The 24,878-nt window shown below is 44.9% G+C and overlaps 1 protein-coding gene across 4 annotated transcripts in view; it reads right to left on the reverse strand.

Moving 5' to 3' along the window:
- ARHGEF3 (Rho guanine nucleotide exchange factor 3) overlaps nt 1-24,878 on the reverse strand; it is a 242,527-nt gene that overhangs the window by 31,618 nt on the left and 186,031 nt on the right. For 2 of the 4 annotated variants that reach the window (XM_014457705.2, XM_006090863.3), the window contains one exon: nt 7,479-7,586. The exons of 1 other annotated variant lie outside the window; for it this stretch is intronic. In XM_014457705.2, coding sequence (XP_014313191.2) covers nt 7,479-7,586 — 108 coding nt within the window. Of the gene's footprint in view, nt 1-7,324; nt 7,361-7,478; nt 7,587-24,878 lie in introns of all 4 variants that reach the window. One more of the 4 variants, XM_006090865.3, reaches the window with a different exon arrangement.

Consider the following 24,878-nt stretch of genomic DNA (forward strand, 5'->3'; position numbering starts at 1 on the left):
GTAAGGAGGGGATAAGGGACACATATGTAATCCCTTAATCAATAAAGAAAATAAAAAAAAAAAAAAAAGAAAAAGCTGTGGAACATTTATACAACGGAATACTATGCAGCTATAGAAAAGAAAGAACTCTTACCATCTGCAACGGCATGGATGGCCCTAGAGAGCATTATGCTAAGTGAAATAAGCCAGTCAGAGAACAATAAGTATCACATGCTCTCACTCATATGTGGAATCTAATGAACAACATAAACTGATGAACAAAAATAGACCCAGAGACATAAAAACATCAAACAGACTGTCAAGCCTCAGAGGGAAGGAAGGGGAGGGGGGTGGGAATAGATCAACCAATGAACTCATATGTGTATATGCATAACCCATAGACATAGACAATAGGGTGGTGAAGGCCTGGGGGGGGGGGTCAAGGGGGGAAAAAGGGGACATATGTAACACTTTCATAATAAAGATGACAAAACAATAATAAATAAAAACATGGTAAAAAGGCAAACCCCATAGACCCAGTGCAAGGAAAAAGCTTTCTGTAGCTGGGAGAGATTCTGAGTAGATGAATGAAAAGCTGAAGAAAATATCTGACTCAAGTGTGGGGACAATATTGCACAATTTGCTTAGTGTAAGCCAAAAATTAGGAAGCCTTCCAGAGACTTGGGGCAGCAGCCCAACCTCTTCACTGGGCACCATAAAAAGGCTTTAGTACAATAATATTCGTGATAAAATATTCCACGAGCCTAAATGGCAATGATGGCCCTCCCTGCCACACAGGGAAACAGAGAGGGAGGGTCAGCAGTGAAGTGGGGTGACCCCGACGGACAATCTGGCCGTTATGTTGAATCCTGGCAAACTGCAGGCTTCATTATGACCAAACTGACTTTCTGCAAAGGCCTACTGCAGGAGGGGCACTGCGAGAACGGTGCGGAACCCCAGCTCCCGCACTTCCTGGCCATGTCACGTCGGGCACATTGTTCAGCCTGCAGGTTCCTCCCCTATTAAGTCGTGAGGAAGCCTACCTTACATCATGATGGAGGAGAGGAAATGAAGCGATGAATATAAAGTACTTTACATGGAAGCTGGCTCATTGTAAATACTCCACTCATGGAGTTGTTACCACTAAGTAAAAATTGACAAGTTTTCAATGATAATAGTCAACTATTACAATGGTTTAACTACTACTGTAGGAGAAGTAAAGATTGGCAGAAGGTCAGGAGTTCCCCTTGACATGGAATACAGGTCACCTCTCAGCTAGACCCTTACCTTCCAGATGGAAAGGCAGTATGGTTTCTGGTTGCCTCCTCCAAAACACACACACACACACACACACACACACACACCCAAGCTTGTTTCTGTATTTGCCAAATAACTTAGGACCAAGGACTTTTGTCACTTATGGAAAGTGTGTGACCTTGGACCAGGGGACTAAGTGTGAGGTCCGTGGAGAAGAAAATCATGGTTTCCAGCTCATGGAAAGTAAGCAAATATGCTTCGGTTCTTCTGCTACTTATTTCCCAAAGCGAGATGCATCAGTCTTCTCTCAGTCCCTCCTCCGATCTGAAATGCCCTTTCTCCCCTCCATCCTCATCACCTCTGAGCCCTTCCAGGCCCAACACAAACCCTCCTGCCCTTCCTTCAACCCCTGTCCCAGGCCACGACTAGGCGTCCTCTCTCTAATATGCTCATCATATAAGATTTTCAGATCTTAAATATTTTTATCTGGTTGCAAAGGTAACATATTATTACAGGGTGGGGTAAAGATTTGTGATCAGGATGTCTAAAGCAGTTTATAAGGGTGGAAAATGAAAACAACTAAAATATCCAATAACAAAAGAATTATTAAATAAACTGGTATATCTTTTTAATGAAACAGTGTATATACCCAGGAAGAATCGGATTTGTGAAAAATATTTAATGACATGAATATGTATTCTCATACTATAAGGTTATCTTATACTGTTAAGACAAAAGCAAGTTAAAAATAGTGCTTATAATATGATTATGGTTTTGTTTAAAAAAATACGCATGCAAGTGTATAATAAAAGAAAAGATTGCCTGAGTATATGCCAACATGTTAACAGAAGTTTTGTGGTGATGGGAGATGGAATTACGAGGGACTTTTATTCCCTTTTCTGTGCTTCTCTATATTTTTCTATTTTTTAAAATGATGTTATGTAGCCAGAAAAGAAAGCACAATAGAAGGTAGGCACTTAAAGAAAAAAGAACAAGTGCCTTCAGAAATCATTCTCCATATAGAGTTATATAATAATGTAAAAATATTCATAGCCTAAATATCCATTAATAGGAGACTGGTTATATAAAATAAATCACATCTACACACTGGAATAATATATGCACAGTCCATTAAATTACAATCATATTTCCAAGAATAACTGTGATATAATATTTCCCTTAAGCCATAACAAAATTCTCATCCAGCTAAATTACAAAGGGAAAATAAGAATGAAAGAGATAAAACACACCAGGAAAAATGCAAAAAAAATAAAATTAAATTAAAAAACCACAAAGCATTAAAAAAAATAAACAGGATTATTTAACTTTAATAAAAGGAATATTTCCCCCAAAAGGCTGTAACAATGATAAAGAGGAACCTTTAAGTACCCAACTGTATAGCTTGGAAATATGTGAGGCCAAGACCAATAGAGATGCACAAAAAACCAATCACCCACAGTCTTTGTGGGGGGGTCTCATCCGAAAGTGAACAGATCACACAAAGATAAGGCTGGATAGACTGGGAGTAACCCCAAATTAGTCTCAGAGTGTGTAGTTTATGTAGTTATACCTGGAATGAAATTGAAAGGGAATTATTAAAATCTTAACAGGGGTTATTTTAGAGTGAGAGGCTATATGCGTTCTTTTCTCTCTCTCCTTTTCTGTATTTTTCCATAATGAACATACACTTTTATAATGGAAAAAAAGGAAGTTCATGTTCAAAGAGGAGGCAGGGCCCAATCACACTGTAATGAACACGGCATTCCACAGCACACGCTGGACTCAAATGAGTCCACCAGGCGTGCACAGCTGTGACGGGAGGTGACTGGCCAAGGGGCGGAAGGCGAGCTCGCCTTCCTCACTCCGCAGGGGTGCATGCAGGTCCCTCTTGGAGCTGGGCCGGATTTTCCTCCGGGCAGGCCAGCGGAGGATTTATGGGCCCAGAGGGATCCAGACATCTGTGCTCCATCTACCAGCAGTGCTAGCCTCCCTGGTCAGTAGCAGACGGAGCGCCATGCAGTCGGCTGTCCCTCTCTGATTTCCACAAATGCCGCCTTTGTGCTGAGGCCCAAGCCCCCAGTCCATGTGGGGCACAAGGGAGGCAGGAGAGAACAAGGCGTGCAGTGTCTCGCTGAGCTGCTGCGAGCACCACTCCACTGGTGATTGGGGTTTAACCTTTTTGGAAGAGGCTGCCAGCCCCACACTCTCCTGATATCCTCCCGACGAGCCAGAGGAAGGACTGCTAAGTGCTCCACTGTTGATTAAAGCATCGTGTTTGGGTATTTGGGCCTCACTCATCCCTTCTCCTATAATGAAAGGAGCCCAACATGAGAGACACAACTGGACATCCAAAGGGATATATATAGCTCTAAGGTGCCAGGAACCAGCGGCGAGGGGTACTGTAGCAGAGAATCAGGCTGTTCAATCATAGCCTTGACTTGCTTTTGGAAGGAGAAAAGGTATAAATATATACACACATGGGTAAGAAATGAATGCTGAGAGGCAGCCCCTACACTCCTTGTTCTCTGTTCCTCTCCTTTTAGAATGGGCATCAAGGCCACAGTAGGCAAAATGAGGAAGGATATGAGGTTGGGCCACTGAGTGTCCCCTTTGGGACTTCCCCGTCCCCCCCCTCCTCCCCGCTCCTCAGGCTACATCAGCATCCTTTCCCATTCTAGCTGGTGCGGGAAGCAATGATGACATGAGGTTATTGAGATGCTAGGAGTGGAAATAATTTTGCAGAACTTGCACTGCATGCACCAAGGTGACTGCTGGAAATATCTGGTTGTGCTTCACAGACCCCCCTGCAAACATGGCTGTCTAACTCTGCATACGACCGCAGGAGCCTATTTCCATTTGCTGACCCCTCAAGGACACACTCACAGCATAAGCACATTGCTCAAGTTCTCTCTGTGCCTATGTGCATGACTATTATGCATAACTCTGCTGGGTTGTTTCTGTCCATAAATGGAGCCTGGAGGTAGCTACTCACCAGGATATTTTAAAAAAGCAAATAAAAATGATTTTGCTACAAAAAATATTTGAGGTTTTAGAAACTAATCTCCACATGTCAGATTCCTCCCTGGGGTCTGGCTTTCTCATCCTTGCTTGGCCTCGTCTGTTGCATTTCAGACATGGCTTGATTTCTTTCTGCCCCAGTTCTCTAGGTCAATGCAAATTGTCAAGGCGATCAAATATTTCCTGCAGCGTTCCATGCGTAGGTTCTGCATAGAGCAGAAACAGGAGAAAAGAAATAAAGGTTGCCTGGGAAGCCAAAGAAAAGATTCTGAAGGTATGACAATGGGGTATGACAATGGGGACATTTGCAGATTACCGCTGGCTGGCTACTCAGGCACAGCTCCTTACTGCCATGTGGAAACAGAGGCCCAGCACACCAAGTCTTCCACTTCCTCAAGAGGAGTCAGAAGGCCAGGTCCTTACATAGATTGTTTTGATTTTTAATTGTTAGCTCAAAACACTGTGCGGCCAAACAAAACACAACTTGGGGGCCAGATGTAGGCCATGAAGTTGTCAGAAAGCAACATGAGCTCAGGAAGTAGGGCCTGGTGCATGACGAGGGGATGAGTGAGGTCCTTCCTTGGGCGGAGGGTGGCCTAGGAGAGACAATGGGAAGAGATGCTGGCAACATGGTGGGGGGGGTCCTCATAATCAAGGGGGGGAAATAACTATAGAGTGAATGAACTTGAGCCACAGTCACTGGGATGGAAAGGAAAGGGTGAAATAGCAGTAGACAAGCAAAAGAATTTCCAAAAAGCAGAACTCAGCAAAAGACCAGATGTGCAGGACTAGGGCAGTGATGAATCTTCCAGAGGAAGCCTGCCATGAACTTGGCCAGAGGGCTGAGGGGCTGGTCACGGGGGAGAGAAGGTAAACACATTTTTCTCCACTAGCTTCAAAGCCCTTCATCTGCCTCCTCCAGACAACCTTCTTTTTTCCTCCTCTGTTCTCCCACAAAGGGGACCTGGGATACCCAGAGGCCCCAGCACCAACAGAACCAGAGCCAAACCTATAGGTAATTATGTGCTGAGGTATTCATTCAGAAGACACTGTGAGCAGAGTTAACAGAGGAATGGGCCCGTCAGGGGAGAAGCACCGGAGAGGGACGGCATCTCTAGGGAAGTGGCGAGAAGAGCTTGGGCTACTCGGTGTCATAGCACATTGGCTGAATGGTGTGGAAGCAACGACAGGAGGGGATGAGAGAGACTCAAATCGTTCTCAAGTCATAGATTATCAAAGCATGGGACAAGCCTTGGGTTCCAGTCCACAATTTTCCTAATGACTCACAAAGTCAAGAAAAAAATACTACAAAGAAAAGTGTTCAGGACAAGTGAGAAAAGGCAGACTCAAGTCTACTTCTCGGCTAAACAAGATGAGCCTCCTCATGGCGTGACTTTTGCGGGCGTCAGTCTACAAGAGGACGTTTATGATGATCAAATTGGGTTGGAGGCCTGGACAAATCTCAGTTTTCACTTTAAAAGATAAACTTTATCAGGAGTTTAAGAACAAGAACAACTACCACCACTTGTTAACCAAAGAATTATTACAGTAGATAATATTTACTTCCTGGCTAACTAATTAGTAAATTAGTGATTGCTAACTAAGGATCAAGGCACTATACCAGTGATGGTGAACCCATGACACGCGTGTCAGAGGTAACATGCAAACTCATTTTTTTGGTTGATTTTTCTTTGTTAAATGGCATTTAAATATATAAAATAAATATCAAAAATATACATCTTTGTTTTACTATGGTTGCAAATATCAAAAAATTTCTATATGTGACACAGCACCAGAGTTAAGTTAGGTTTTTTCAAAATGCTGACAAGTTGAGCTCAAAAGGTTCGCCATCACTGCACTATACCAAGCCCTTTAAATGCACAATCTTGCCCTAGCCCAGGGGTGGGCAAACTTTTTGACTCGATGGCCACAATGGGTTCTTAAACTGGACCGGAGGGCCGGAACAAAAGCATGGATGGAGTGTTTGTGTGAACTAATATAAATTCAAAGTAAACATCATTACATAAAAGGGTACGGTCTTTTTTTTTTTTTTTTTTTTAGTTTTATTCATTTCAAACGGGCTGGATCCGGCCCATGGGCCGTAGTTTGCCCACGGCTGCCCTAGCCGGTTTGGCTCAGTGGATAGAGCTTCGGCCTGCAGACTGAAGGGTCCCAGGTTCAATTCTGGTCAAGGGCATGTACCTTGGTTGCGGGCACATCCCCAGTAGGGGTGTGCAGGAGGCGGCTGATTGATGTTTCTCTCTCATCAATGTTTCTAACTCTCTATCCCTCTCCCTTCCTCTCTGTAAAAAATCAATAAAATATATTTTTTTAAAATGTACTATCTTGTACATATTTACAACAATTCTATAAAGGAGCTGGTGGCATCAACTCCAGTTTATCCATTAGGAATAAAAGCAAGACCTAGAGATGTCATGTCATCTGCACAAGGTGACAAAGTACTTGAGTGACAGAGTGGAAGTCAGAGCTGAGACACTTCATTTCCGGGGCCCCTGTTCTAAGCCAGGGGTCAGCAAACATTTCCTACAAAGGACCAGATAGCAAATACTTTTGACCTTGTGGGCAATATGGTCTCTGTCACAACTACTAGACTCTGCCACTAAAGTACAAAAGCAGCTGTAGACAAAAGCAGGACATAAACACTGGGCATACCTGTGTCCCAACACAACTTTATTCACGGACACTGAAATTAGAATTTCATATCATTTTCATGTGTGGGGGAATATAATTCCTCTTTTAATTTTTCCCCAGTCATTCAAAAAAGTAAAAAACAGTCCTAGCTCGTGGGCCGTAAGAAGACAGAAGGTGGGCTGAATCTTTTCCCATGGGCTATAATTTGCAGATCCCAACCTACACCACGAGGCTCTCTTGCCTTCGGACTCACATCCTTAGAAGCCCGGAGACACGTTAGAATGAAACCTGTCAGAGGGCGTCTGGACGGGGCACACAACTTGGAAATACAATTGTGAGAAAAGACTGGACAGAGATGACTCTTCAAGTTACCCCTCTCAAAGGACACCGCCTCACCCCAGTTTACAAGTTGAAATACCTTTTTCTTCCTTTCGGTCCACTGCCTTGCTCCCTTCTGTTGAAATAAACCTTGATTCAGGTCAGTCTGAAACCAGGGCAGATTCTCGGTAAAACAGCAATGCCCTTCCCGCACATGGCTTTCTGCAAACAGGAGCCCACTGTGCCCTTCTTACCTGCAGGGTTTGGCTGAAGCGCTTTAGCGGTGTAGCCTTCACGGGCGGGATGAGGTTTGCTAGTGATGTGACTCTGGAAAGGGGTTTGACCCGTTTATTACTTGGCTCCTGTAGATAAAAAAGAAAGAAAAGAAGGAAGAAATGAAAATGTCGTCAATTATGAAGAAAACATAACTCCACCACAAGTCCTCCCCATTCATGAGCTGTACACGGATCTGTGAAATGCAAACAGTGCCCTGTCTCACTCCAGCTGCGCGGAGGTGACCTGGCTTAGGCGCCCGAAGGAGCAGTGGCAGCCAGATGTCCACAGAAGCAGCCTCTGAGCGCACAGCTCATGGGCCCAGATCTGCTCCCTGCTCCCACTCCAATATCTGCCAGTTTTTAACTCAGTAAGATCATTCTTCCCAAACCCTCCTGAGAGAAAAGCTGCCTCAGATTCCCCATCCAATGACCTTGTCAGGCGGCTGCCTTTGATACTTCTGGCTTTTTCTTTTGAAAAACCTTTCCTTCACCTTGCCTAAAGCCACTCTCCACATTTCTTTATGCAATGGATTTTCTAAAGCATAGTTAATTAAATTTAAAAAAAATTTAAAGAAGTTCTTCTATTCCTGGGCTCTTAAAAAAGCATATTTGCATCTTCAGTATATTTGAAATGTACACATTAATACTTACAAAGAATAATCAGACAGCAGAAGAAAAGGCACAAAGAGAAAACCCTGCCATGGGCATCGGTTTCTATATTATATACAACCGTAAGCTTTGAAAATCACCTCCATCACCTCCACATAAAACATTGTCAAAACTGCACGTTACCCCAAACCAAGCTGATGGGGGAGAGGGAGCCTATCCGTCCCAGTGACTTTGCAGACAAGAATTACAGAAATCAAACAGCAGACTGAAAGACAGAGAGGACAGACAAAACATCCTGCAAGGACAAAGAGAACAGTTACCCTTGTCTTCCTAAGCTCCATCTGACCTGCGGTGGACGCTGGACAGCACATGAACACACCAGATTTTAACGGAAAAGGCCAAACGTGACAAACGTTGTGGCGAACCTCAATCATTTCCACAGGGAGTCTCAAGGTGCTCATCTTTCTTTTTCAGCCATCGCTTTCTCTCAGAGTTGCGAGGGGTAAGCCAGAACTTCCGCTTCTCCAGGACGTCCCTGCAGGGTGTCCTGAACATAGTAGGTGCTTGGGAAAATCTCGTCTGGATTTGGAATTCTGCCAAATGTCATTTTATGCCCTTGCCAGCCTCGGAAATCAGAAGCCTTCTTGGACACAGACCCAACTTTTCTGGCATTTAAATACAAAAATAAGAACAATTCTACAATGTGGCCAGGAGTGATGGCACGGTTTCTCGAAGCAGTGAAGCACTTTTCCAAGACAGAGAATGAATCCAGGCTGCCGGCTACCTCTCCAGCTTCTCGGCTTGCTGAGCTGAGCAGACAGCGGGAAACTCTCCCAACCCTGGGAAGGCTCAGTTCCAAAACGCAAAAGATAAATCTCTCAGCGAAAGAGACCTCACATTCTAATTCCTGGGGTGGCGGAGAGAAAGATCCACTAGCCCTCTGCTTCCAGGTGACAGTGCCCTTCAGGATGCTCTCGTCCGAGTCCTGGCTCCTGAGCGTCTGTCCTCAGAGGAGGATTTTAAAAATATGCTTTACGTAAGAGCTGCATCACTGGCATAATGAACACACACACACACACACACACACACACACACGTGCACACACACACACACTCTTGAGCACCCCCTAAATTCCTCTAAGTGTGTGCTGCCTTAGGCTGGCATGCTACCTTTGGTGGCATGAACGGCACTGCAGCAAGTGAGGTGAGAGATTTCCTGGGGTGGGGGCCAGGGCTTGGTCTCCAGTAATCCTGCACCCACCTCAGAACCTGGAGACTCCTGGGCCTCTGTTTCTTTAACGGCTAAAGCGGCTGGGTCACAGGGTCTATGTCAGAATGGGGAGATGGAAGGGCACATGCCAATTGAGTTCTCTCGCTTTAAAAGGGGGCAGGGAGCATTGCACGCTCGGCAGGATAGGAGAAGACTCAGCTCTGTTCCACTGCTGTGTCATCTTTTCTAAGGTTCTGCTGACTTTGCTGTCCTTTTCCATGACCCAGTTGGATGGGCGTTTTCTGTGCAGCTACAGAACGCACGCATGATGCAAACGGATGCAAACGCCAGCTCCGCTGCAGGCTGTGCAGTGCTGCTAATGAGACTGCAATGAAAGCTCCCTTCCTAAGGCACTGGCCATGTGGAAGTAAACATCGGGCTGCTCTCTGCCGGTCTCATTCCCAAGTAACGGACAACTGAACCAGAAACTAGGGTTGCGTGACTTAGTGCTGCGATCCAGCAAAGCAGGCAGGTGCGATTTTAAAACCAGAACATTTACAGGCTGCTGGGTCTATGGAGGAGGTTTTATGCATGACCCACATGAGTAAAATATGAATTATGGTGTGCTCTTGGAGGGCTTCAGTGAGAACAGGCGATTAAAAAAAAATCTTGGCCTAATTTGATTTTTCTTTTCCATTTAGTCAGTATGTCTCCAGCTACCTTTAACTGCTGCCTAAAAAGAGCCCTCAGGGAAAATGTTTCCAGAGTCTAGTTAAATAGCTCTACTCAAAACTAGCAAATGCACTACCAGGGTTGCTTCCGGGCTTTACAGAGAGATGACAGAATACGACTTGCAGAGGCTTCCGAGTCTAACAACTCGACCGCCAGACCAAGCTGGGCAGGGTCAATGCTAAACCTAGGAGCAAGGTGTCCTGCTTCAAGTGCAGACACCGCCCTCACCATGCAACTTCAAGACAGAGCAGAAGGGCAGCACACTAAATAAGTTTAAAAGAGAAGAAAAGTAAAAGGCATTGCTTGTTTTGTGTAGGCAGCACTTTCTGAATAACAACACAGTTCTGTTGCATCTTTTCCAGCCTTATAGCTTTTTGTTTTTCTTGTCTTATTGCACTGGCTAGTTCCACCTGTATATTGTTGATTACAAGGTGAGCTAGTGTGTACTAGTCTAATTCCTGAATCAGAAGTGATTATTATGAAGCTTTCATCCTTAAGTATTCTGTTTCTTGAGAGCATGGACAAGACACCCCTTTTCAAGTAGAGAAAGTTCCCTTTATGCTAAGTTTGCTGTGAATTGTTATCATGAATCCATATTAACTTTTATCAAATGTTTTTTTCTTTTTTCAGAGGACAAGGAAGGGAGAAAAAATAAAGGGAAAAAAGAAGAGAGGGTAGGAGGAAGGGGAGAATGAAGAAAGGCATGAAGGTCATATTTTTTTCATCAATCAGGGTCCCGAGACTACCTTCACTGGGCCATAAACACAGCCCAGAGGGCCCAGGAGCACAGCCACAGGTGCGGGACTTAGACTGTTCTACTGCAAGGCAGCACTGCTCCTGGCTGCTCTGCATCTGGCCAGGAGCAAGGGAGAGGAGAATCAAGTGTGCCAGCAGCAGATGCTTTTGCCCATGAGTTGCTGGAGTCATAAAAACATGCCTTTCCGGTGCTTGGAAATGCCAGGGAAGGGTTATGGAGAGCTCCATCTGTGTAACAGGAGGTGTGCAGATCCCAGGGGTCACATTTCACCCACCCAGTAACCCTCTAGGATGCTTTCATCACCTTCATGCTAAAAAGGAAGTTCCAACCTCAGAGTAATTGAGGAGCTCTAGCATTATGAAATAAGAACGAGCTAACAACAGAGTGATATGCCCTTCTTGGTGCATTACATCGGGGTGCATTATGTCACTATATGCTATTACTGCTGATGTTAACGTGGTGTTATGGGTTGAACTGTGTCCCTCCCAAAAGATGTGCTGAAGTTCTACCCCCCCGAACCTACGAATATAACCTTATATGGAAATAGGATCTTTGCTGAGGTAATCAGGTTAGGATGGAGCCACACTAGATTACAGTGGGACTTAAATCCAATCACTGGTGTCCTTATAAGAAAGGAAATTTAGGCAGAGACACACAGGAAGAATGCCAGGCGATGACAAAGAGAGCAGCTAGAGTGATTTATCTACAACACACAGAACACAGAAGACTGACAGCCAACACCAGGAGCTAGGAAGGCAAGAAAGGATTCTCCCACGGGTTTCAGAGGGATCATGGCTGTGTTGAGACCTTAACTCTGGACTTCTAGTCCCCAGAGCCATGAAAAATAAATTTCTGTTATTCGAAGCCACCAGCACGTGGTACTTGGTTAGAGCAGCCCTGGGAAAGGAATACAGGTGTGTCTGTCGGATTTCTCGATTGTAAAGTTACTAGCACAGTAGCCACCCCCACCACCCTCGGGGAAAATGTTCCAAGACTCCCAGGGGATGCCTGAAAGGGACTGTACTGAACTATATATACGATGTGTTTTTCCTAAACATACATATCTATGATCAAGTTTTGTTTTTATCATCTTAACTAAGCACTTATCATGCACTGTGGCCATAACTTTTGCAGTTTGAGCAAAACTAGCACAATGTTCTTTTTCCTTCTTTACAATTTCACAGAAGATTTGTTCTTACTGCAGAGTTTAGCAACCTCAGCATTTAAGTTTTTTTCTTTCCTTACATAGAGAAATTTCACCTTTTCACTTAAAGGACGCACTTTATGGCTTCTCTTTGGCATATCTGAATCGCCAATATCACTACTCTTGTGCTTTGGGCCATTAGTAAGTAAAGTAGGGGTGACTTGAACACAAGCATGCGGTACCCTGAGAAGTGATCTGATAACTGAGATGCTACTAACTGGCTAATGGGCAGGGAGCATATACAGCATGAATTTGTTGGACAAAGGGATGATTCATGTCCTGAGCAGCACAGCACGAGATTTCATTACACCACCCAGAACAGTGGGCAATTTAAAACGTATGAACTGTTTGTCTCTGGAATTTTCCATTTCATATTTTGGAGGGTGGTAGACAGCAGGTAACTGAAATTGCACCGCGGATAAGGGAGAACTACTGCCCTTCCTTTGTAATGAATACATATATTGGACTATATGCATCCTTTTTAATCCAATTCTGCCAGTGTTTACCCAGCACCTGCGAAGCGGGCTTCACTGACAGGTGCACTAGGAAGAGCATCTCCCAGTGAGCAGGGGGAGCCAGAGGTTGATCCAGGCAGAGTGCCCGGGAGAGTCAGTGTTGGCTGCAGCGGGCAAGGAGTGGGGCATGTGGACACCAGGCAGGGCAACCCCAGTGGCTGCAGGGCAAAGAGGCAGCAATGAGGAGGCCTGAGCAGAGCAGTGGGGCTGCAGAAACAGGAAGGGGAGCTTCTCTGGAGCCTGAAAGTGACTCTTCACCGTATATCAATGTATTTATTTATTTACTTATTTAGAAAATAGGAAAAACAATAAAGAAATAATGGTTTCTAACTCCAAAATTTCCATAAAAAATATTTTTTTCTGTTCTCTTTCCTCTGGCATCTGTTCCCAGAAATTGAAAAGAAAAAAATGAGTCCCAAATCTAATGGAAACCTGGCTTCACTGATTAGGCCAAAGCCATTTCAGATTTATCGACTTCTAATCCATAAGGTGAGCAAAAGATCTTCAAATCCAGACCTATAATTTTCCCCAAGAGATGCTTATCAGTGATTCCAACAAAGGACTACATGCGCTGTGGACGTTGATAAACCACCCGGAACAGCTCCCGAGGGAGCCTGATACCTTTGCCTTGGCTCCCCTCAAAGACGGAGGCCACTCCCCTCTGTTTATTTTCTCCAGGAGTCAGGCTGCCTTGCTCCAGCACCCAAGGGAGATCTGATTTCCTCTTTGATAATATGGCCCAACTCTCTCCCTACCGGACCCTTTAAGGAAAACATCCCAATTTCCTTCCTTCTTTAAAAGAAAAAAAAACAAGTGCTGGTTTGGGGGGTGGCGGGTGGCGGGAGGGGTATCTTTATTTGCTAATGGGAAATAAGGAGAGCCTGGCTAAATAACATCTCAGAACACGCTGAGTTAGTTCAGTCCCATGGCCATGTTGCTGCAGACAGGGTGTTGGATTGCTGTGTGTAAGATCTGATAATTTCTCTAGCCACCCCCACCCCCACCCCCCGCCCCCCGCCCCCCGTGGAAATGCTGAAAAGCATATGGTGGAGGTATCACAAGATGGTCTGGGAAAATCCACAAGATCAAACCATCAACCCCCAGGGCCACACCACTGAACACATTAAGGTTGGAGAAATTACACTTATTCCTGCATAGTGAGTTTGTCTTTGCCTGGGACAGTCAGTCAGCACTAAAGAGTCCAGTCAGCATCTCCAGCATCTGGTCAAGGTCAGTCTATCTGGTGGTCATTTTTAGGGCAGCTTTGGTTAAGGGAGAGGCATTGGGGGGACATCTGACTGAGCTCAGACAATGCTGGCATGAGCCTCTGAAAGCCTGCTCAGTCCCTGCCCAAACACAGCTTCCCGTATAGTGCAAGGAAGAAAATGAGGGTTGAAAGAAATCGTACTTCATGACAGCTTCTGTGGTCATCCTGGCATCATTTCCTCCAGGCCTTCCCTGTTTCCTGCAAGTCCAAAACATGCTAGAAAAACAGTATAGCTCTCTAATGTTTGTATAAACCGAATGACAAAATGAAGGAAAGGTGGGGTGTGGAATGAGCTAGATGGATTTCATCCAGTATACATACCCTAGAGAAACACTTAATTTTACTACAAACTTTCAGAGGGCATGCCATTTTGTTTCTGAGGGAAGACCTCAAGCACATTATTATCTTTATTCTGCTCATTATCATTGAATTTTTTTTCTCCTACATTGGAAAAGTAACCTATCCTACTTGTCTTCCACAGGGAAATTCATTTTTGCTGAATGATGGTTTGTAGGCTGAAAAAAAGGGGGAAAAAAAGAAAAGAACCTTGGGAAATAATTCAGTAAAAGGTAGGACTCTGAGCCCTAGCCAGTTTGGCTCAGTGGATACTGCGTCGGCCTGAGGACTGAAGGGTCCTGGGATCGATTCTGGTCAAGGGCCTGTACCTCAGTTGCAGGCTCCTCCCTGGCCAGGGCCCTGATCAGGGCTCGTGCAGGAGGCAATTAATCGATGTGTTTCTCTCACATCAATTTTTCTCTCTGACTTTCCCTCTCTCTTCCACTCTCTCTAAAAATCAGTGGAAAAATACCCTCGGGTGAGGATTAAAAAAAAAGAAAGGGAGGACTCTGAGAGCTGCAGCAGGCAGCAGCAGCCTAGCTTATGGAGTGTAATCTCTTAGCAGTGCCAGTAAAATAAAACAGAACCACTGTTTCAGACACTGTATTTTTGGCTAAGGTTTCACTCCTCAATTACTTTCAAAGTTATTCATTTCAGTCAACATTATAAGGGTAAGTCAACATTTGTCCTGGCAACATGCCCAAAGTTGTTATTTTATTAGTCTGCTACTGGTTAAATTGGCCCAAGATTAAACACATCCAATAAATAGCCCTAAAATATTGGAGTTTAGTAGAAAACCACATTCAAGTTCTCTTGCACAGGATGTTACTATTACTTAACCTTGGGCAGAAGGAGACACGCATACCCACACCCCAATAAGTTCCTTTTAGCAAACGCCAGCCCACTGCCTGAAACTCATCTTGGTCATGCCCAGACGTGGCACTACAGACCTTCGGAGAAAGAGGAAGCGGAATATTTAGCCCTCTCTGCGGTCCCTGGCTCACATCTGCCTCTGAAAGGCAAGCATAGCTCTTCCTCTGTTGAGGCAGCAGGGCCAGCTGATCAGAGCTGTAAGCACTTCAAGAGCTTGACCTTCTGAAAAGTGAGGGCTGCCAGCAGCGTCCGGGGCTTCCAGGAAGGCCAGCCTTGGGCCCAGAAGATGTGTTCTCATGATTAGATTGAGGCTATGCATTTGGGGCAAGAATGCCACAGGAGGGATGTGACCACTATGCCACAACCATCCCCAGGTCTGGAAGACGGGGCCAAAGCTGCGCACCCCTGGGGGGAGGATGCCAACAAGAGCCCTGGAGGTGGCAGTGGTGGCCTAATCACAGCCACAGGGCCCAGAGGAAGGCCCTGCGGTTCTGGGGTTTCGCAGTCGGGTCATTTCCTATCGACTTCTTGGAAACCCTGAGGTGGGATATCAATGCTGTACTTGTTTATCTCTGTGAAAGGGCTTCCCTGGCTTCCCTTTTGGGCTGGAATGGAGGTGGGGAGGGGGAGAACAATGCCTCTGGGCATTCCACCCCTGCTCAGGGTTCGGGAACTATTGTGTACAGACACTTAGCAATACTCCTGAAGAAAACACCTCCGTGTAACAAGTGACAAAGTTCTTATCACTCTGGCTCAGAGAATGTTGATTCTCTGCACAGGACCTAAGGGCAAAATAGGAGACAACCTTTCTGAGCACAATATCCTATGGTCTCAACACCCTGACTTTGGGCCAAAAAATGTAACCTCCAAGGGCTCTGTCTCCCCAGTGAAGTGGGGGTGACTCTTCTATTCCCTCACAGTGTTGCTGGGAAGCTGACAAGAGATCATGCCTGCCATGTGTCTGGAACAAACCTGCCCCATAAGTGGCCCAGCCTTCCCTCCTGACCTGTCCATTCTGCTCTGGATTTCCCCTGGCCTCCCAGGGACAACGCTGGAGCCCCAAGTCACCTGCCACCATCTCACCAAAGACATGCTCTGACCACCGAGGCCCTGCAGCTGGAAGACCAGTATTTTGATTTCACATTCCTGCCTTCCCTTTCTTCCTGCACCTTTACTGTCTGTTTAGCCAAGCTCTGGCTAGATAGAGCAAAACTGGGGGTGGTTTGGCAGGATCCAAGGCTATGTCCTGAGCAGAGAAAAACTTTAGCCTTGAAATCCCAAAATCAGAACCTGAGTGGGGGAGGGAAACCCAAGTAGGTGGGGCTTGAGGCGGTCTGCTTCCACCCCTCCCACTGCACCCCACATTGCTGAATTACAGGCTAGAAAAACTGGTCTCCAATCTTGCCTGTTCCCAGTACTATCAGGGATTAGGCAGTGATAGGAACTCACTGATACTGACTGACTCAATGCTATGCATGCAACCCCTGCAGATGTTCAAGGTGGAAGGGCTCCTCCAAATAACATGTTACCTCTGCCTTCCAGAAAGGACGACACAGATCCACTGACATGTTCTCTCTCTCTCATCCACCTGTCATTCCTCGAAGCTCAGCATTCTCTTAACTTCCCAGAAGAGGGGGGAAAGAAAGTACAGAGATGACAAAGGATGCCTAGATCTTAATCTCAATGTCCCAAAGGAAGAACAGCCTGTTCCAGCGGAATCTGGTGCAATCAAACACATCTCAGGCAAGCAACGCTGACAGCCAGGTCTGCCATCTGACTGAGGACTCGGCTGGGACAGGGATCCCACATTCAGCTGCTGGGTAAAACCTACAGGGACATCTGACCAAGGACCCCGGGGTCTGCAGTAGAACATGGACTCGCATCGCCTGTTCACCAGACAGCTTCTGTTTCTGAGAAGAATGACTTTGAGCAAACAAGCCTTGAAGAGATGAAACACAAAATACACTGGCCGTGCTCCGTGGTAGCACCTGGCCTTCTCTCCTAGCACACCGCATTCCTCAGATCATAGGTCCACGCACATCCTCAGCGGCACGCGCCTGCACTTAGGACCCAGAACACAGCATCTGGGTGTTTTAGAACAGCCTGCTCTCAGCTGAGAACAGAATACACTGAAACCTGATTATTCAAAATGGAAAAAGCTACCAGTCACACAGCACAACTGACTGATTGAATTGGGAATAAAATAAAAAATTTTAACTTTCCTGTGTATGGCTTTCAGCTAGTATCTTACCACTCACTGACCCATGAATGGGAAGCAGAAAAAATAACGTGCAAGGCATGCTGTTCAGGAAATTGAACATGCAGAACACAACATTAACTTTATTTGAGAGATAGTAGTTTTCATTCTGTACCACATTTTTAATCACAGGAATTAAAAAACGCCCAATAACAATGGATTTTTCCAAAGGCTCATAAAAAACACTGGCTCTCAGTGCTATACATTTGCAACCTTGAAACACAGTGATTATGTGTTATTTCTAACTCTCAGCAATTAATATGCAGCCGGATGTATCATTATCTACTGTCTATTAAAATTCAGAAGCCTGTGAATTTGAAAAAGAGTGAATCACACGCCAACGACAAAAGAGGCAGAAGCCTCAGAGAGCCAGCTCTAGTCCCCAGTCGCTGGCGGCTCATTTCAATTACAAAGACACAAGAGGGAAGATGAATAGACAATGGCAGTTGACTCAAAAGAAAAGAAGTAAATACAAACCTGTCATTTGACGGTTACGTTTTTTTGTGTGAAAAATGTTGGTTAAGCCATTGGAGAGTCAGTGCTAAGGGGTGCCAATAAAAGTTTCCAGAAGAAACAAAGGCAGTTTTGTGGTAAAAGAAAAAAGTTATTAATTCCTGCGGTAAAGTACCCCTGTGGCAGAAAGGGGCAAAGTTCCCAGGAGTTTTCCAGCGCAGGCCAACCATAGGGGAAACTACAGGGGGGTCTAACGAGGCAACAATTTCCCTGGACAAGGTTCCCCAAGAGGCCCCAGGGATAGAGAGAAAGGCTCATTTACCTGGCAGGCTTTCTCCTTCTGCTCCGCAATTTAGGAGTCAGGCTCTGGGCTGCTCCTGAGTTTGCAAAGCAGGAGTGGGGTGCAAGGGGGCTTCCTGAGCCTGCAAAGCCTCCTGAACTACTAAATTACATCCTGCCAGGGCCCCTACCTACTCAGACTCTGGCAATTCTCTAGAAACAGAGAAATCGTCCCACCTGACCCAGCTGTGATTCTTCTGACTGCCTGACAAGTAGAGAAGGATGTGCCATGTAGACAATGGGGACCCCTGGGTGTGAAGAAGGAGGCACCAAGAGCCATGGAGTTACCCCATACCGGGGGCTGGAACATTAGCAGGAACATGTACACATAAATAGGAAAACACACACACACACACACACACACACACACACACACACTCATCTATTTGGTATAGCAACCCCCATCACTCCATTTTATAGAACAGGAGGCAGGTGTTCAGAGAAGTGAAGTGACTTGCCCCAAGTCATACCCAGCAATTAATTGGCAGAGTTGAAATTCAAAGTCAAATCTACCTGAGTTGAAAGCCCTCCCCGCCACCCCCCACACTGGCTTCCCAGGATATACAACCTCCTTTTCTAACATAAATAATGTAATAGCAATAACACTGAGGATGACTTCATGCCAAGCTGTGCCAAAGTGCTGTCAGTGCCAGATTTCCTTGACTTCCCTTAAGTTAGTATTATTAATAGACCCATTTCACAAAGCAGGAAACTGAGGCACAGTGGGGTTAAGAACCTTGCCTAAGGTCATACAGCCAGTAGTGTGAGTGGCAGAGCCAGGAGCGAGTCCCAAGGCTTTTACTCAGCAAGGACTCGGCTTTTAACCACAATGCTGCTCATTTCCTAAGCTAGGTGGGAACCCTGAAGGAAACCAAGACTGCAGAGGCAGAAGGACGGTGGAGACTGAGGCAGGGGGTAAAAAAGTAGAAGCTGTTCTTCCAACATTCGAGCCCTGTCACTCTCACTCTGGAATCCATAGCCCCTCTTGTCTCCTCCCCCAGCATCTTCGAGTGGCCAATAGTCAATGTTCATGCGCCCCCAGTAGTCAATGTTCTCCCTTCAAGGCACACCTGGGAAGTGGTGGTGGGTTACCACCCAGCATGGCAGATTCATTGGATGGCTACCTCCCAGTACTGCCCTCCTCCCAGTCTGCCAAACTCCCCAATGAGATTGCCTGCTTCCCTACACCCCTTCTGCTGACTGACAATTACTGCCTGTATGTTAGGATTGTAAATGAGTTGGTCAAACTGAAGTAGAAGTTTCTTACATGCCTTTCTCTTCTTTTTTAAACCCAGGAGGAAAAATGCTAGCTGGAGTCTAGTCTCAGTAAATACTGACAATCCAAGAGCATCAGGGGTCATTTTTAGTTGTCTAATTCTTCTCCAACTCATATCCATCACACTATGGAGTTTCCCCACATTTCTATCACAGGATCCACTTGTAATTAAAGTGCCCTGCTAATGAATAGGGCATCCTCACCTCCCCTGGGTCTGTGTCCTCCCCAGGAACGTGGTTAAGATTTCCTGATGAAGCCTGTCAGCTGGAAGCTGGCCTTGAGGACAGATGACATGCTCCTCATTTCCTGTGACCAGGGTGCCTCTACCCAGAGCCCAAACCCCACCTCCTGTGTGAAAGTCTTTATGGAAACAGTTGAAAACCACACTAGATATTTTTCATCCTACCTGGCAGGAATGAACGTGAAGTGTACCAGTGAGCTTGGAACATCTTTTGTTTTTTTTTTGTTTTTTTAAATAATGCCCAGTGCCAATGCGAATCCCTGGGAAACTGGGTGGGTGTTTCCTAAAAGGAAAGTGACCTCCCAGCAGACCACTGACAGGGCTGGTCATCCAAGCTTCCACTCGAGGAATATCCATGCAAAACAGAGGCTGCTGCGGCCGCCAGTGAGCTGTGGGCACTGGCTCTGTGGCGCCCTCTGCATGCCCATTTCATCTCCAGGATTCCCTGGGAAGTTCTCATTTTACAGATGAGGAAAGTGAGGCTTGGAGGATGAGTCACTGATCCAAGGTCCCCTGACTCACAAGCGGCCATTCAAACACAGCTCAGTCTGACCCTCAAACCCAAGTTCCTAACCACTTCACTCGATGGCTGCCCCATATTAAAACGAAATCTTGCTCAATCCTTCCCTCAGGGTGAAGGGCAAAAGAAGACGGGTTAAATGATTTCAGCTGGAACTATGAAAACTAACTTTGAAGCTTTGAAAAAAAAAGAGAGAGAGAGATTTTGTTTTTAGAACAGAAATCCAGTTTAATTTATTTTTTAATTGGCCAACATTTAGTCAAGAATAATTACCTACAATACATTAAGACCAGTTTTTTTTTTAAAGGCCAGTTTTTATCAGTTTAAAAATCTTTAGTATTTAAAATCTGGGTCCCATGCTCAAAGTCCAAATTTCAAGTTTAGCCTATAAGTGGCTGTGCCCAAATTTGAGAACTTACTGTGGCAGAGTTCTGATTCTAGAATGGCCTCAAACGGTTGATACCATCATGACAATTTTTTTTGTAAAATGTGCATATCACCTGAGCTATTGTGTAGTTAATATTTTCTTAAGTAACTCATATCTTACTTAAGCAAACTTGTAAAAACAAACAATATCACTGCCTTACAGGGAAAACCACTATCACTTGCCATATTTAGAAACTAACTTTAAAAAATGAGTCCTATCGTTAAATTCTTGTTAGATACTCCTGCCCGAGAATGCAGAGCCCCAAGCCTGCACTTCCTTAAAAGTGAAAATTAGCAAGGGATAAAAATTGTTAAGGATACACTAGCAGCAGGTATACTAGCTGCAAACTGAGACTTTCTCCTGGACACAATCAGAGGGATTGGTAGAGAACTGAAAAGAGAAAGTGATTCAAAATTATTTTATGTCTTGCCTTGGCCTATGTGGCTCAGTTGGTTGGAGTATCGTCCCGTACACCGAAAGGTCACAGGTTCCATTCCCCGTCAGGGCACATATCTAGGTTGTAGTTTGATCCCCGGTTGAGGTGCGTGTGAGAGGCAACTGATTGATGTTTCTCTCTCACGTGGAGGTTTCTCTCTCTAAAATAAATTTTTTTTAAAAAAACATATCCTTGGGTGAGGATAAAAAATATATATTTTGTGTCTTGCCTCTGTATTACCTTGTCCTGTGTCACCTGAGCTATGCACAAGAGGTATGAAACTCACCTTCTGAGAAATAATGATCTAACCTAGCCCGCTCATTCCAGAAACAAAGGCTCTGAGGTTTCAAGAAGCCGAGTCTACCTGTGCCCTGTCCCCAACTAGTAGGGAAACTCCTGTACGAACCAACTGAGAAATAAATGCTGGTAAAGAAACTCAGATGAGTCACTAAGAGTCCTCCAAAGTGAGTTCCCATCATTCCATGTTGAGCCAGAACAAAGCTCTCTCTCCTTGACTCTTAAAGCCTGGACATAAGACATTCAGAGACTAATAAGAGAAAACCAGGGTTCTTTAATGATATTTCTCCTTCAAAACTCGCCGATAAGACACCATCAAACAGCTGAGGCGGAAGGAGGTGACTGTTCGCCTCATGTCTGTGGTTGACACTTAAGCTACCATCAATTTTTCCTCTTTGAACAATCTATTTCCTTCTCAGCAGTTTCAGCCCCCTCCTGCAAGACCACACCCAGAAGCACCCAAGGCAATCACCAACCAGCAAGGAGGATGGCTGACAGAGGTGTGTGAAAATGAGACAAGACTGTCAAAACCTAGCAGGATATTGATGAGCCACCCACACCCCTCCCACACATGTGTGAAGTGAGAAAATAAGAATAGTCTTCACCAGTGACCTTTAATTATCCTCTCTATTTGCTTGGGGTTGTTCTTGACATGCCTGTGTCAAGTGGGGATTATGAAATGTTAGCATTTCAATATAAGATAACACACTTGAGCAGGGAGTTTACACTGGCCTTGTGTCAGGGCCAAAAAGCACACAAAAGGGTGCCTTATCACTTAGCCTCCTTGGCCATGGGCCCAACTCCATCTCTTTCCAACCACTAGCTGGTTCCTTATCCCCTTCTCTGGCTTCTTCCTCAGTGTGTGGTACCTGCTAAACATCTAACTTTATTTTTTCAAGATCCTGACATTGGCTCTCAGTTTTATTTTAGCCAGGTTGCCAACTTCTAGTGATGTCTACAGAAACAGTACCCTCAGGGAAATGCTCTATTTCTCCTTAGCATTTCAGGATCACCTCTGATGCAAACTAGATCTGCAGAGCTCAATAAGACAGTATTTTAAGGGATGTCATCTACATAGATAGAAGTTTGGTTCTAGCCAAGCCAGCGTGGCTCAGTGGTTGAGCATCAACCTATGAACCAGGAGGTCACAGTTCGATTCCCGGTCAGGGCACATGCCCAGGTTGTGGGCTCGATCCCCAGTGTGGGGCGTGCAGGAAGCAGATTAATGATTCTCTCATTATTGATGTTTCTATCTCTCTCCTCTCCCTTTCCCTTCCTCTCCAAAATCAATAAAAATATATTTTAAAAAAGAAAGAAGTTTGGGTTTATCCATTCTCTGTGGGCTTTTTGTCGACTCTAACAGGGATTTCACATCAAATATGAAAAACCTTGCACTTGGATCTGCTGGAGTACACGCCAAGGGAAAGGCCCACCAGTCCACTGGCCCCAAGGCAAGGTCACTGCATGCCATGTTCCAGCCAAGTTTATAGGGTTCACTTTGAACACCCCCAAAACAGTGTTGTTTACAAACTGACCTCACTCAGGAACATGCCTGGCTTAAGCCAACATTGTGTTATGCCAAGAGGTCAAGGCTAAGCAAGGAGAGACCAACATTTTGGCCCTGCCTCCTAATCGCTCTGAATCTCTGTTTCTTCCGTTGATAACAAAGAGGACAGTCCTTGCCTTGCTCAGCTCCCTCAGCTGGTGCAAGGTTCAAAGGGGATAATGCTATTTGAATACTGGGTGGCATTTCTTCGAATGAGAACTTAGCGAGCACGATGAGAAAGGGAGGTGCTCTGTCTGGAACATCCTTTCCCCCACTTCTCTACATCCCATGTTCATGCATATATGTTCAGATTGGTTACATCATGTATATAATTATGCTCAACCTTTTTCCTCTTTATTTTTTCCAGGAACACTAAGGTAGATCTGTTTGCTAGTGTGTAATGGCTCAAATGATGTCCCTGACTCTTGTGCCAGAGGCCACGGTACATGGAACCATCCCTCCATTATAGGTCAGAGAGGCTGTTGGCTTTTCTGACTCGTATAAATAAGTTCGAGAGGGTGCTGGCCTGGAATCAGGCAACTGGACTTTGAGAGCTTTAGCTCTGCCATTCCTAGCTGTGTGATCCAGGGGAAATCACTGAACCCCTCTGACTCTTAGTAGCCTCATCTTTAAAATGAAGAGAGCCCAGCTGGTGTGGCTCAGTGGTTAAGCATCGACCTATGAACCAGAAGGTCATGGCACATGCCCGGGTTGTGGGCTCGATCTCCAGTGTGGGGTGTGCAGGAGGCAGCCGAATACTGATTCTCTCTCATCATTGCTGTTTCTACCTAGTTCTCCCTCTCCCTTCCTCTCTGAAATCAATAAAAAAATTATATATATATATATATATATATATATATATATATATATGAATATGAAGATATACTCAGGTGAGGCAAAGAATATAAAAGTGATATCATTATGAACAACTTTAGACAAACAGCTCTCCCTCCCCAGAACTGGGACACTGGGCCCAAAGATTTTTTTGTCCCCAGAACTGGGACACTGGGCCCAAAGATTTTTTTGTCTTTTAATGTGCACTGACAAGTTCCCTCATTCCACAAGTCTGTTATTTCCCTGCAACATCCCCAGCATTGGGTTTTATCATGTCTTTCAAATATTTGTGACATCAATTAAGTATGAAATAGCACCTTATTATTTTTTGCCTTTTTCATTTCTATAATGTCTATTAGGGTGACTATTTTAAATAACGTTACTTTGATAGATCCTGTGTGTGAATTGCACATTTGTCATTGGTCATCTTGGAGTGTTCTTTTACATCTGTATAAATTATTTATATGTCAAAGATATTAATTTTTAGTCTGTCATCTCTATTTCAAAAATCTATTTCAATGTATTAGTCTACTTCCCTTGTCTAAGGAAGCACACTAAGTATAAAAGAAACCTTGTTGTTGGTACAGCATCATACAGTGCTTTGGGCTGATTAATACTCAAGATTTCCAGGCACACTGGGGATGCCCAGTAGAAACAAGCAAGCAAGAAAAATAAGTTGGACAGCATGTTCTATTTGGAAGTGTTAGAGGAACCGGGAGTCTAGCCAAGAGAAGATGAGTACCTGAGAGGTTGGGGAGGAGGCGGGGGAAGAGTTTTCAAATATTTAAGGGGATAACCCATGAGAAAGTATTACCCATGAGAAAGTAATATTCAGCTCCAGAAGGCATCACTACAACTAAGAAAGAAGTTTCTCATGATCCACACTGAACAAAGACAGAATGTACGGCCTTAAATGTAATGAGCTCCCTGTCCCTGCAGGTGTTTAGCAGACTGAATGGATCACGGAGGGGATACAAACTGGGCTCCATATTCTCAACAGGCTTTTCCCACTCTGAGGTTCTCTAATGAAATGACCCTGGGTCATTTCCTGGAGGCTAGTTTTGTTTGCTTGTTTCATAAATCCCCGGGGGGAAAAAGCTTGTTTTGTTACTCCTTTCCTCCTCATCTTAGAGCCCCAAGAGAAAAAAAGTTCAGTGAGTTTACCATAAGGTTTCTGGTTCAGCTTCAATAAACTGACCTTTAGTAATAATTGAGCTGCCTTCTCGCAAAAAGACACAATGGCCCAAACAC

The sequence above is a fragment of the Myotis lucifugus genome, unplaced genomic scaffold, assembly GCF_000147115.1.
Source record: "Myotis lucifugus unplaced genomic scaffold, Myoluc2.0 scaffold_83, whole genome shotgun sequence".
NCBI lineage: Eukaryota > Metazoa > Chordata > Mammalia > Chiroptera > Vespertilionidae > Myotis > Myotis lucifugus.